At 56.2% G+C, this 13497-nt stretch overlaps 5 protein-coding genes across 5 annotated transcripts; 2 read left to right on the plus strand and 3 right to left on the minus strand.

Annotated features, from left to right (window-relative positions):
- Positions 1-689: 689 nt before the first annotated feature.
- C8Q71DRAFT_780954 (uncharacterized protein) lies at positions 690-1227 on the minus strand. The gene is made up of 2 exons (XM_047924859.1): positions 1121-1227; positions 690-1061 (listed from the first exon to the last, which is right to left on the minus strand). Exons 1-2 carry the CDS (start codon positions 1179-1181, stop codon positions 742-744), a joined length of 381 nt encoding a protein of 126 aa, XP_047774630.1. The 5' UTR covers positions 1182-1227; the 3' UTR covers positions 690-741.
- An 852-nt stretch (positions 1228-2079) lies between these two features.
- Positions 2080-4041, plus strand: C8Q71DRAFT_910545 (uncharacterized protein). The gene is made up of 2 exons (XM_047929096.1): positions 2080-3859; positions 3911-4041. The coding sequence occupies exons 1-2, from the start codon at positions 2217-2219 to the stop codon at positions 3993-3995; spliced, it is 1728 nt and encodes a 575-aa protein (XP_047774631.1). The 5' UTR covers positions 2080-2216; the 3' UTR covers positions 3996-4041.
- Positions 3956-5135, minus strand: C8Q71DRAFT_780960 (40S ribosomal protein S10). Its single transcript, XM_047924860.1, has 4 exons — positions 4807-5135; positions 4675-4755; positions 4432-4615; positions 3956-4376 (listed from the first exon to the last, which is right to left on the minus strand). Exons 2-4 carry the CDS (start codon positions 4724-4726, stop codon positions 4172-4174), a joined length of 441 nt encoding a protein of 146 aa, XP_047774632.1. The 5' UTR covers positions 4727-4755; positions 4807-5135; the 3' UTR covers positions 3956-4171.
- Positions 5136-5183: 48 nt separating this feature from the next.
- C8Q71DRAFT_824304 (L domain-like protein) lies at positions 5184-8420 on the plus strand (the record flags this gene model as incomplete). Its single annotated transcript, XM_047926256.1, has 4 exons — positions 5184-5669; positions 6062-6342; positions 6394-8285; positions 8339-8420. The coding sequence occupies exons 1-4, from the start codon at positions 5219-5221 to the stop codon at positions 8418-8420; spliced, it is 2706 nt and encodes a 901-aa protein (XP_047774633.1). The 5' UTR covers positions 5184-5218.
- A 6-nt stretch (positions 8421-8426) lies between these two features.
- Positions 8427-11359, minus strand: C8Q71DRAFT_289015 (P-loop containing nucleoside triphosphate hydrolase protein). The gene is made up of 11 exons (XM_047917573.1): positions 10807-11359; positions 10637-10748; positions 10389-10575; positions 10254-10335; positions 10106-10194; positions 9971-10058; positions 9744-9918; positions 9528-9685; positions 8941-9474; positions 8760-8880; positions 8427-8706 (listed from the first exon to the last, which is right to left on the minus strand). The coding sequence occupies exons 1-11, from the start codon at positions 11203-11205 to the stop codon at positions 8564-8566; spliced, it is 2088 nt and encodes a 695-aa protein (XP_047774634.1). The 5' UTR covers positions 11206-11359; the 3' UTR covers positions 8427-8563.
- Positions 11360-13497: the final 2138 nt, after the last annotated feature.

The following is a 13497-nucleotide window of genomic DNA, read 5'->3' on the forward strand; positions in this document are numbered from 1 at the left end:
TGCGCTCATCTGCCACCGTTGATCCTCGTCATATCGGAGGATGACATCGCGGTGACGTCTCCCGCTTCCTTACACTTGCCACTGATGTACTGAGGCTGCTTATACTGTCTGGCAGTGCCATTGTAGCCAGGTACCAGCAGGTACCCCGGAGGATAGCGTGTCTGACCTGCACGTCGGCGGCGGACACTGACACCGCCGCACGGAGCGTCCTCCACATCCAGCGTAATCTCCGCTGCCTCGTCCAGCCGTGCGACGCTGCTCGAGCCCGGCTACAATGCGCGCAAAATCAGCTCCGCGAAAATTGGCCCGGCGTGGCGCCGTACTTCGCTGCGATCGCGCAAACTTCGTCGACGAGCTCGAAATCTTTGTACGAGTTCTGCTCGGAGAAGCCTATCAGTGGTGCAGGAACGTGCCCTTCTCCAGTGTCTTTTCATGGCGCCCAGTGATAAGCCCTGCAGGGTGGAGGGAAAAGCCAATCATGAGCGCGAGCGACTGGCTGGGGCACTGGCAGTCGGCTGCCGCGTCCAGGAGATTGACGCACCCATCTCCCTCGTGGCAGCGGTAAATCCGGAACTCCCAATGCTGAGTTCAAAGGGGCTGTATTCCACCGGGCATGCGACGACCCTCGCGCCCACGCCGGGAACATTCCGCGCGCGCAGATACGGTTTGGATACGGTCGATGCCGATGGGTATGCCTGACCTTGCCGCTCTCGATGCACGGCCGGAATGTGTCGACGACGGCTACGCGAACAAGATGTACCACTGTACATGTGAGTACGTCATGGCTCGCTTTGGATTTGGTGATCGGCTACGGTTAAGTATCTTCGATCGGTACCTCCGAATCGATACGATGCTCGTATTACAGGCCGATCCAGTCCGTCTGCAGGTCCTCAGGTCCTCGAGCGAGCATTCGAGCCGCCGGACGATGTACCAAGGCTTGCTGTGAGGTTTCATCCTGCTCGGGGCGTCTGGCCGGAGGTCCTCACCGCCGGATCTCGTAGCCAGGGAAATTTCAGACCGTCTGCCTGTCCGAGCGAACCACCTTACGATGATTTCCTGGCCTATACACCGACACATTTTAATAGGACCGCTATCATGAAATTTCCGTCGAACTACTCACTTGTACCGTGGATATCCCCAAAGGTGCCTCCGCGACTCGCGGAATAGGTCAGAGTTATCATATTGAGAGCCTCTTCTTTCTTTCTGTAAAAAGCACCGATCCGATCCCTACTGCAAATTGTCAGGTACTGAGGTAGATTGTACGCTATTTGCTTACCCATGGCCCCATAACCAATAGCGCTGACGTAGGCCCATCGCTACCCAGGGTACGTGTCAGGTACTCCGATGGGCCGTGTAACTTCAGTGGCGCGATAGTGAACTGCGTCGAGGTGAAAATGCCAACAGCCGCGTGTACAGTAGAGTACATCTGACATCGTAGTAGAAGTGCCGACCTCGCTGACCGTGTCACAGGCCCACAACAGTGAAAACAAGGCTATAACGAAGCACTCGGCACATTTGATTCAGCCATTGAGTGTTTCCTGCAAACCGGGTCATGACGCGCGTTCTTGTGGATACTGGACACCGCCTGCTCAATGGCGTTGAAGTACTTTAGGGATTTCAACCGGCATTTGTCACGCTCTGAATAAATCAACAATGACGGCTGGGCCATCCTGTCTCGACGTACCGACACTGGAGCTAATAACATACCTGCATGTGACGGACGTCAGTTGCTATCTCATCGAGCATCCTACAAAACGACTTACTGGACTGAATTTCCACTGGTGTTGGCTGCACCCCGGATGCACGCCGTGGAAACAAATTACAATAGTATGCGGACTCATCATAAGGGAATGAAGAGGCATGGAGGCTTGCGGGAGCTTGCGAGGATTCTCAGGCACTCGTGGACAAAATTTTGAAGGAAAGGAAGAGTCTGACTGTGATGCCTAAATGCGACTGAGCGCACTTGCCGCCGGTCTGCATTGTGCAACGGAGAGAAACGAGCAACATAGCGCCGGCCGTTGCGCCATCACGGAATCACGGACACAACCCGATTAGGCAGGTGCAGCTGTTCGAGATTAGCCACGGTCTCGTGTTGGCAAGCTACCCCAATTCCTGAAGTTCGCGCATACGGTTGACTCTATCGGTGCTGCTGCTGCTCCTACATACGTGCACGTCTGATTTGTATCGACCTGCCCAGTCCCCTGGCGACGACCAAGATGGGCTATCCTAGGGCTTTCCTAGCTGTGATCTCTTGTCTTGTCCTGCTCGTGGTCGTCCTCAATCGATCAAACCCACCGAATCGCGAGGAACCGCCTGCATCGCCTCTTTCGGAATCGGATGTCGACGTTTTGACCATGCATTGGACAGACGACCTCATTGAGGCTGATCCGCGCTTGGAGGACCAAAACAACTACACGTCGCGGACACCCATTCCTCTCGTTAGCCGGGAAGTTCTCAACAAGCTTCAGCGCGTGGGTGCAAGTACTATAGACGACGACAGTGACGATCGGATCGGCCAAGGAGACCACCGCTACTCCTCTCCTAGACAACATCGCTGGCCGCCAATCGTCACTGCGCTCCCAGAGGCACGCGCCTCCGCCTCGTACGGTCGCCAGAAGGCTGGCACGCCGGCTGCATCCACCGACAACGCAATAGATGCCCAATTCTGTGGAAGGGCGCCCTGCAGACTCCTCGTTCCACTCTTGGTTACCGAGCGCGCCGAGCCGAAGGTGCAGGAGCAGCTTCTCCAGATCCTCGCACTGGCCAGGCAGTTGAACCGCACGGTCGTCCTTCCGAATGTGGGCAAGGGGCGCATCGGTACCTGCCTTCGTTGGGACTTCGACACATATTTCGACATAGCTTCGACCGCGCGCTGGAGCGGAGAACGCGTCATGATGATGGACGACTTCCGGACATGGGTCGATATGCGTTTGCAAAGTCCGACGACTCAGGTCGTCACCGTAGACGAGGGCGCCACAGACGCCGTCGGGAGGGTCGAATACAGCCCGACGATACTGGAGAAGGCGATGAAGAACATGCGCTGCTTCAAGACCAGGTTTCGGTCTCTGAAACTCGACGACGTAGGAACAACGTCTGTCCACCTATCACTGGCCGGGGATCTGCGAGCTGTCCCTGGCGAGGCTGCTCTGCTGGTCGGAACTCTGGACGACAGACTTGATCCTCCAGGCTCTGATGGAAGCGCTCTCGCATCGTCTTCCGAGCTGGCTGCGGATGATGCCTTGACTTTCGCTACAGGTGCTACCCACCCACTAAAGCTAGTCACTGCGCATCCTCTGCATAACGAAGCGGACATCCTCCTCCTGCATTGGGACGTACACCACGAAGTCTTCCCCACCTCGCAGACCGCGTCGATCGACTACTCACCTAGGCTCTGGGCTCTCGCAGACAAAATGACGGAAGACCTGCAACCATACCTCGCTGTACACTGGCATACTGACAAGCTGCCGCCCGCCGTCTTGACCGCCTGTGCCGATGCCCTTGTCGACATGCTAGACATCCTGTTGCATAATGAGTCGGTCAACTATGGTATTCGAACTGTGTATTTCTCGTCGGATTTTCCGCTCCTAGAGAATCCAAAGGAGGGGCAGAAGAGGCTGTTGTATATGCATCAAGAGGCCGGTAAAATCATACGAGGTGCATTCGCGCCCGGCGGAGAGCTGCAACGTTGGTCGCTGGAGACGAAACAGGGCTTGGTCAGGAAAACGCATGGCACCACAGGTGCTGTCGATGAAGACCAGCTCCCGCTGGACGATGCAGGTGTACAAGACATGCTTGCCATGACCATAAGCATGAAGGCGGCCTTGTTCGTCAGTAGCACGAAAGGATGCGGTCCAGTAAGGTACGTGCCAGAATTTCAGTGCAGCCCTGCTGTGTGCCTGAAGCCCGGTAGCTCGATAGCAAAGCAGGTCACCGACTTCCGAGCTCGCGTGGAGAATCACAAGGCGATAAGGAATGTTGCAAGTGGGTTCGGATAAGACGTACAGCTCAATGTAATGCAGAGGAAAGCATCGTGAATAGCATAAGCGAGGCATGGGTGTGCTCATACTACAATTTTGCGACGGACGGCAGGTAGCAACCATATACTCATCATAGCGATCCGACCCACCGCTCCCAGCGGCCCAATGTGTGACCAGCGCTAGCGTACAATCGTCTACTCCCGGGGGGCACCACGGCCGACACCAGCGAACCGTGGCCTGTAGTCGCCAGGCGCATCCTCCTTCTTCCGGTAGTCGTCCCGGTCGCCGCGGGGGGCACGGTACGCACCCTCGCCTCCGGGGCCACGGACCTGTGCGGGGCGGGGAGGACGAACCGCCTTCTTGTGGGTGGCGGGCACAATCTCGGCGGGCAGGTTCAGCCTGGTGGTTTGCCACGATCAGATGTGCTCAGCCTGCCGATGGGCGGTGTACGCACCATTCCCGGAGGAACTCAACACCCTCCGCCGTGAGCGCGTAGTAGTACCATTGCCAGGAGAATTGGGTCTTAACGAGACCCTTGGAGGTGAGGCTCTGCATGGCCTTGATGACCTCGAGGTTAGGCACATCGAGCTCTTCGTGTTTGGGCGCGTTGTAGTCCTTCTTAGCCACAAGAACGCCCTCTAATTCATCACGTCGTGTGAGACCTTCAAACTCCCAGTGACAAAAATTGCAAACGTACCCTTGAAGAGGGACTCGTAGATGATGCGCCGGTGGGGCTTGGAAATGATCATGCTGGGCGAAGGCGGTTGGAGGTCGGAAGCTGGGAATGACAGTCAGCTCGCAATGCTTGTAGATACGAAATCCTACTCACTGCGAACGTCTGTCGCACTTGTTCCGGCTGTGCGCAAACGGCAGAGTCAGCTCCCACTCCATATCGGTGTACCATCCTCATCCAAGGGCTCAACATCCCATCCACCCTCTCCTGCCGTACGAATTTCCTCCATACGTCCTCCAAGCATAGTTCTGAGTCAAAGTAACAGTCTGAGACACTCACATAGCTTGAGGGAACGGCGGGGCCTTGAGGATGCGTTGAAGTCGACGGGCAGCGAACGCTTGTGTATCCGGCTCGTCTGGCGCTACCCCAAACGGGCAGCGCCAGCGGGGGAGACCTCTGACACCGGTCCCCACGTGGATGTGGCCGGGGGCTAGACGGACGCGACGCGGTCTGCACGTGTTCCAGACGCGTTCACGACAATCCTGACTTGTCTTTGCCACCCGCGAACATGTCTCGCATTCCCCAGCCCTCTTCTTCTCGCACTCCCAGCAAGCCTGCACCATTGCTCTCCTCGGGCACCCCACGGACTCGCACCCAGTCGACGGTAACATCGAGCTCGAGGCCGACACCGACGCCGCTGAGGACGCAGCGGAGCTTGAAGAATCTCAAGCCAATGTCCAAGTCTCCTGTGCCCCCGAAGTCGCCTGTTCTACGGAGACCGTCGCCTGCCAAGGCTGAGTCTCCTGAGCCCAACAGACCGCAGCTCAGTATCAGGGAACAGATTGCGCTGAGGCGTGCGGAGGCGAAGAAGTCGCAGACGACGCAGCCCGGGGGAAGCAATGGGTTTGATCTCGGAGGGCTGGAGGAAGCACTCCCTACGAAGAAGCAAAGCACGGAGGATGAGATAGATCTTGGTCGCTGGTCGGTGAAGGAGACCATCGAGCGTGCTCGGAGCTCAGGTGAGTCGGCCATCGTCGTCCGCAGATATGTCAGGCAGCTGCATGGGTGGGTTCGCCTATCGATGTACACACGTATTCAACGCGAGTCAGTGCAAGCCTATCGCCTACTGCTCAGATCTTCTACTGCTACCAGTCATGCTGAGGTAGTGACCTCTTCTCACATAATCGCTATGTGCTCGACCCTTATCGGCCTACTCAGAATGAAGGAGTTGGCCTTCCAGTGGGCTTGAGTCTGGTTACGGTGCTCGCCATCAAGTGGGGAGCACGGTTGCCAAAACACCCTATGTGTAAGGCCAGCCCATTGAGAAATACTGCATGCTGCCTGACATGTCTGTCGCCCTCACCCATAAGTGAGGTCATTGAGACTAACTCTTACTACTGTCACCCGTAAGGCGCCCTTAACCTGGCTTCGCGAGTCCTGCCATGTCTGCCGTCCGCGCTATTCGAGATCCACTTGGGCGTGAAGCCCAAACCTCTGAAGTCGGTTCCGGAAGAACCGCCTATCTCTACTTCCACTACGGACGAGATCTCGACAGGTCGTCGCAGAGGCGGTCAATCCAATGCACCTTCGTGGTACAAAGCACAGGACCTGCAGGTGCTGAAAGCATGGTCGAACGACATAGTCGAGATTCAACCGGAGATTTCGATGTTTGGCTCACTGAAGACTATTGACGTAAGTATGCACTCTACTGCCCCTGGATGAATGTACTCACGACGCGATTAGCTGCATAACAACAAATTATCCAGTCTGCCAGACAGTTTCGCTGATCTGACAGCGCTTACTGCTCTTGACCTCTCGCACAATGCCCTGACAACTCTACCCGCCAACCTGTTCGCCCTTCCCCATCTCACGACCCTGAACATATCACACAACTCCTTGACGTCCCTTCCTTTCAGAGCACCATTCGGTGCGCAGGCATCAAAGGCGGTTTCTCGGACGAGAGATGCACGCGGGGATTGGTTCTCGCAAAGCATCAGTCGAGCGACGACCCCTCTTCCACGGCTCACCATCCTCGACGTGTCGCATAACCATCTTTCTGCCTTGTCTATCGACTGTGCGAGCCTCCCATCGCAGATCCAAAAACTGGACCTCTCCAAGAATCCGTTAGGCCCGTCGAAGGTGCTTCTGCAGGCCCTCGCGCACTTGGAACGTCTGCGGGAGCTTCGCATGGAGCGCGCAGAGATCGGGGATGACTCCTTCCCGATTGACATACTCTCTTCATTGACTCCTTCCGCGATCTTACCGGTTCTCCGAGTGTTCGACCTAGGGGAGACGCCTGTTACGCGACCCGCAATCGAAGCTGCATTCAGAAAGCCAGCTCTACGGCAGGAGCTTGAATTCGAAGTCACAAATGAGGATCCTCCCGAGGGCGTCCTGCGCGTAGTGATTGGCAAGAAGGTCATCAAGGAGCCCTGGGAGATTGAAGCCGAGCGGAGAGCGAAGGCGAAGGCGAACCGACACGGTGGAGCTGGGGTCGAGGAGGGTCTCAATCTTGGTGGTCGCCCAACTCCCCGCAATGGAGCGACAGTGCCGAAGGAAGCCTGGGAGATCGAAGCCGAGCAGGGGCTGCTCACCGAAGGCGCGAAGAGACGAGCAAGGGCGGCGGCGGCGGCAGCGCAGACCTCTGGCCCGTCCGCATCCTCACCTACACCATCTTCACCGCGTAAGAATCGGGCGGTCAAAGAGCAATGGGAGATCGAGGCTGAGCAAGGCCTACTGACTGAGGGTGCGAAACGGCGGGCGCGAGCTCAGGCTGCTGCCGCTGCCGGCTCGAACGATGCCTCACGGCTGCAGGCTGCATCCCCAGCACTATCGGACGCTGCTCGCTCATCACCTTCACCTTCACCAAGCGTCGCTTCCGTGCTCTCCAATCCTCAATTTTACGACGCCAGCACGCATACCTTGAAACTACCGGCCTCTACGCCCCCATCAAAGACCGCTCACGCACGTTCCATCTCCTTGGCCGTGTCCTCCTGGGGCGACACGAAGCGAGGAACGGCGTCGAACGGCTCGGATCTCGCTCTCGCCATCCCGACGGCCGCATTGCCCCTTGCGGCCATCATCGCCCAGCCACTCGCGCAAACACTCCGAGTGCTCAATCTCGTCAATCGGCGGAAGGACCCTTCTTTCAGTCTGCCCACGGACGATGGGCCGTTTCTACCCTGCCTGGAGGAGCTGAGCCTGGAGGGATGCAATCTCCCCGATTCAGTTCCGGTGTCACATGCGGAGCATGGAGACGAGTATGCTTCGCCCCGCAGGAACGAGCCTCTGCTGTCCCTTCTGGCGAAGTTATTCCCTAGCGTGCGGACGCTCGACCTCTCGTACAACACCCTCTCTTCCGCCGCTCTGATGAAGGATGCCCTGACGCATCTCATCCTCGCATCTCCGCCTGAGGAGACGAGGAATCCTCGCAGAGGGCTGCGACACCTCCGGCTTCGCGGAAATCGGATTACGGAGCTGGAAGGTTTCCAGGGTCTCGCAGAGATGTTCAAGGGGAACCGGGATGTACCGCAGTGGAGGCTCGAGGAGCTTGATCTGCGGGACAATGAGATAGGGAAGCTGCCGCCTGAATTGGGGCTGGTGCCGCTTGACGTCTTTTTGGTGGACGGCAATGTGTGAGTGATTCGATTATGCATTCTGCATATGCTTCTCATGCCTCGCTCTGCAGTTTCAGGATACCTCAGAGAAGAGTCTGGGAGAGAGAAGGCACAAAGGGTCTGCTCGGTTGGCTGAGAGGAAGGATTGAGTAGGATTTACATGAGATTCAGTTCATGACAAGAATTCGGTTCGAGAGTAGTGTGTATGAAAACAGTACACCAAACCAGTATACCACAGGACTGATAGAACAGTCGTCATGCGATTATTACAGGGTTTCATACGGAGTCCGAGCACCTCAAGCCTCCTCTTCCGTGTCAACAGCTTGCTCCTGATATGCTTGTTCAAGCCACATGCTGTGGTACAGGCCACCTTTGCGAATCAACTCGTCGTGAGTACCTTGCTCTACGACCTCACCATCCTTGAGGACAAGAATCAAATCTGAGGTGCCGATGAGTTCATACTGCCGCTAGACGGTATCTGTGAGGACGCACCAGACTCTACGACCGTACGGAGACGGTGCGCGATGAAGATGCTCGTGCGGCTCTTGTCCTGGAGAAGGGTGTTGACGTTCTTCATCAGCTCAGCCTCAGAGTGAGCATCCAGCGCAGAGGTCTGGCCAGCATCACATCAGCGATATGCGACACCATACAACGTACGAGCATGCAGACTCACAGCCTCGTCGAAGAACAATATTGGCGGGTCTTTGAGCAGCACGCGCGCGACGGCCAACCGTTGCTTCTCTCCTCCAGAGATCATGAGGCCCCGCTCGCCGACCTTGGTCTTGTAGCCCTCGGGCAAGCGCATGATTGCATCATGCACATGCGCCTTCCTCGCCGCCTCCATGACCTCCTCATCCGGAGCGTCCAACCTCCCATACCTCACATTCTCCAGCACATCCGAGTGGAAGAGCGGGGTGTCCTGGGGCACGACGCCGATGGCGGAGCGGAGGGACGCGAGCTGGATCTCGGAGATGTCCTGGCCGTCGACGAGGATGCGGCCCGCGGAGGGCTCGTAGAAGCGGAAGAGCAGCCGGAAGACGGTGGACTTGCCGCAGCCGGACGGGCCGACGAGCGCGATCTTCTTGCCCGCGGGGATGGTGAAGGAGATGTTGTGGAAGATGGGCCGGTCGGGGTGGTAGGCGAAGCTGACGTTTTCGAAGCGGATGGAGCCGCCTTGGAGGTCGAGAGGCTTCGCTCCCGGTTTGTCCTGCAGGACATGTCAGGTCTGTCAAGCACAAGATCTCACTGTGAGAGGCACACCTTGGGCGGCTGATTGTGGGTGACGAGGTTGAACAGCGTCTCCATGTCCAACAGACTTTGTCTCATTTCTCGGTAAATGGTACCGAGGAAGTTCAAAGGTAGAGATAGCTGGAATACGAGCTGGTTCACCATGACGAGGTCGCCAACCGTCATCGTCCCTGTACAGTCCCTTGTGCATGAGTAAATAGAACACTGAACGAGCTATGAGTATCTGACCGTTGATCACGCCCTGTGCAGCAAGGAACATCACGGCAGTCAATGTGGATGAGAAGATGACGTTCTGGCCCGAGTTTAGGTACGCCAACGATGTAGCGATCTTGACGGACGCCTTCTCGTACGCAGACAGATGCTTGTCATATTGAGCAATCTCGTGCTTCTCGTTGTTGAAGTGCTGCAGGGACGTTACATAAACGTGCACACGCTCCGATACTGGTGAGCAATACCTTGACCGCCTCGTAGTTGATCAAAGAGTCAACGGCAACCGTTGCGGCCTTGTTATCCGCAGAGTTTGCTTCCCGCCGGAAGCGCGTCCTGTCTGGGTGTCAATGTACGTCCGTAGTGATCTACGGAGTACATACCGCCATGACGTCGTGCGCACTGTGAACCATGTGTAGGCCGCCATCGTGACGACAGTGATGGCCGCGAAATTCCACCCAAACTTATATGACTACATCATACAATAGTGGATAGTCAACCTGGGCTCGCTACGACTCTGAAATGACATACCAGAATACCGCACACCAGCGAGATCTCCAGGGCTGTAGGGACGATCCGGAAAATGATCGCCTGAAGGATGAAGGTGATGCCTCTGGTAATATGTATGTTCAGAACGTGCGGTGCATCGAGCCAAGGTGTACGGACTTCGTTCCCCGGTCAATCGCTCGTGTGAGTCCACCAGTCTGTCTTGAAAGGTGGAACTTGAGGTCCAGGTTCAGCAAATGCTCGAATGTTTCCCGAGCCACCTTGCGTATTGCACGTTGTCCGACGTTGGCGAAAGTCGCATTCAAGAGCTCCCCAAATACTGTTGCGCCAACACGCGCTGCACCATCTGCATACTCAATAGAGACTGTCTGAGGCAATATCCCAAACGACATATGATTCGGACGTACAACCCGCGATGAGTGATCCGGCCACTATCCATACCGTAGTGCCAGCGGTGATGTCCACGTTTAACGAGTCAATGATCTGCTTAAATATGAATGGTACTTGAACGTTCAAGAGCTAGCGTATGAATTGTCCACTCAGTCATTGACACGAATACACATGCCTTCTATCGCACCTTTCCCCCAATAAGCAGTCCGAAGCCTAGTAATACTCGACCGCGAGTAGACCAGTCGTTCTTCGGCCATATGTTCTCCACTAGCCGTTTCACGATGCTCCAATCCTTCTTCCTCTGCTCTGCCTGACTGATATGTTCAGAGTCACTGGTAGCAGACGGGACACTCTGCACAGCCTTGGCTGCAGGTGCGGGTGCGGGAGAAGGCGGAGGTTGCGTGTTCCCGTTCGCATTTGTTTGCGTGCCGCGATAGCCAATAAGGGTCTTTCGGAGGGCTGTTCGAGAACTCGAGACTAGACTGCTACGCGCGAGCCAGAGAGTTCGAGACTGTACACATGATCGACATGGCGGAGCGGAAGCCGTCGCGCTCCTCAGGACGGAGGTTCTGAGCAAGTTGTTCATCCTGAGCAGATAGAATTAGCGACAGGAAGGCATCAGACGGGCTACCCTGTCCTGGGCTGCGTGGGTGCTGGAAGAAGAAAGGAGGGAGAGGGAGGGAGAGAAGTAAGCGGGCGGCCTGAGACCGACGACTCAGCTGTCGGTAGGCGAGGCATGCAATCCCGGTCCTTGTACATGTCATCTAATCTCACCAAGCCAATCTGATGGGCTGTATTGATAACCCATGGCTTATCAGATAAGATGAACCTCCACGCTCCGCATTCGGTCCCCGGGCTGCTTGATATCCAACTACTTAACACTGCATAAAGTGCTCAATCTGCGCCCCAGGGCAGAAGCCGGGCCTGAAAATGCTCCAACCGTACTATGATCTCTCTTTGTCTTGTTCTGACACATCGGCACGACGATGCACGTCAGAAAGCGTGATTTTGACAAGCATCGTCGTCAGCCACCGTGGCATCTCAAGATCACAGGTATGGCACCATAGCACGGCCGGTAGTTGACGTTGAGATCTCACAGTAGTGACAGCTGGCTCCAGAATGATAGGCCCCTCCTCGACAAAACACACATAGGCGGAGGACGTCGGGTCGGGCCTTGACTCCAAGTAATTATAGTGATCCGCAGCCCCGGCTGCCGTTCGACCTCGCCGGTCACTAGTCACATGTAGCTTGTGGCTGGGACATGCTCGACCCCGTCGCTGCCTCTTCTGCTACCACCTTGAATCTTGATGAAAGCATCAACTGTGCCTCCGCGCAGCTCCAGACGCAAGGGCCCATTGTTTTGGAAAACAGTTGGATAACCGTCCGACCTGCCCGGAGGCAGTGCCCCGAGCTGCTCAGCGCTGTCCGCTGCTGTCCGGTGGAGCTGCTTGTACGGAGTGGTAGTACGCTAGTGCATAGCCGGTACGTTGTCAAGGCAGACATCGGGTGCAAGCACAGCAGGCACGCATACCAACAGAATGATCGTTCCTGTGGCAGCCAGACAATTGACGGTGCGAGCACCTCTGCCACTATGCCCCACCGCGGCCTTTTCAGACGTTTGTGGCAGTTTACGCGCGTATAAATCCCAAAGGATATGATCGACTAGTACGTGTGGCCCTATTTGGGCTACTTGACCGAGTCGGGCCCAAGAATCGACTGGCCTCTGACGGAAGCACGAGTCGGAACGACATGGTGCACCATGACATGTTCAGACAGATTCGTACCGCAAGCAATGCCTCAGTGAAACTCGCCTGACCATGGCTGTAGCTATCGACTAATATATGTCCATACTTCCGCCGCGGCCAGAGATCGCATTAGGAGTCCTTCGAGTGTCCAGACTCTTATTTGACAGCATGAATTGCATCTCACGGCGAAGAACGAAGTCAGACTGCGACGTGAGGCGTCCTATTCTTAGGTGCTAGGATTGAATATTGATCAGCCACTTCAATGCCGACGTGAGATTTGACGCTAGAACGACGTACATGCCAATGCGATAGCCCTGGTCAAAGACTACATCGGCGACTGCGCAGTAGTTCAGTACATACTTAGTACCACCCAGAGCTGTATATACGTGGCTGCCACTAGGCGGCAGGACTCGAGGTCATGCATACAGCAATTACTCAGCCCTCGGGGCCTGAGTAGACCTCAGGAAAAGTACCACCTTCCGTCTGTAGTTCAGTCGACCGTGAAGCGAAGCATAGAATCCACGAACCGATCGGACCGTCTCACGGGAATGGGGAAGTCCTGTCCATTGTGAATAATGGCGAGAACCTATCTAGCTGGTAGTATGGCCATATCCGCCACCCTACGTGTGTTCTGTGGCTGGCATCGAAGCATCTACGACGCATCTTCAGTGCCAGTGGTCACTGGAGCAATTCCATCCAGAGCGCTACTGGGACGTCGTTCCAGTGTCTCAACAGAAGTGTAGCGCGGGCGAAGATCCGCGTTCACACAGGGCAGTCGGACCGCGGACCTGACACGAAGCTGCATTGCCAAAGTAAGAACTAAAGAAGGAGGCATCGCAGGATGCAAGAATCTGAATGACTACATGTACCAAGAAGGGAAATGTTCCAACAAGGCACGTGGCGCTCGGAAGCAAAGTGAGGAGTTTGGTAGGCCGGGTTTGCCTGCGCACATATCATTATGTTCTACCCACTTCCAGGCGGCCGAGACGTGCTGTGGGAGCTGAGGCCTGAGGGCGTGGCGCGCAAGTCTAGCCCTCGGGGATCTGACTCGGAAGGGCAAGTGTGCGGTGATACACTAACCAAGTGGGTTCAAGTTGCAAGTGGGCGCAGTCATTTATGCCAGCGCCGTCTGC

The sequence above is a fragment of the Rhodofomes roseus genome, assembly GCF_022264815.1.
Source record: "Rhodofomes roseus strain CIRM-BRFM 1785 chromosome Unknown C8Q71scaffold_25, whole genome shotgun sequence".
NCBI lineage: Eukaryota > Fungi > Basidiomycota > Agaricomycetes > Polyporales > Fomitopsidaceae > Rhodofomes > Rhodofomes roseus.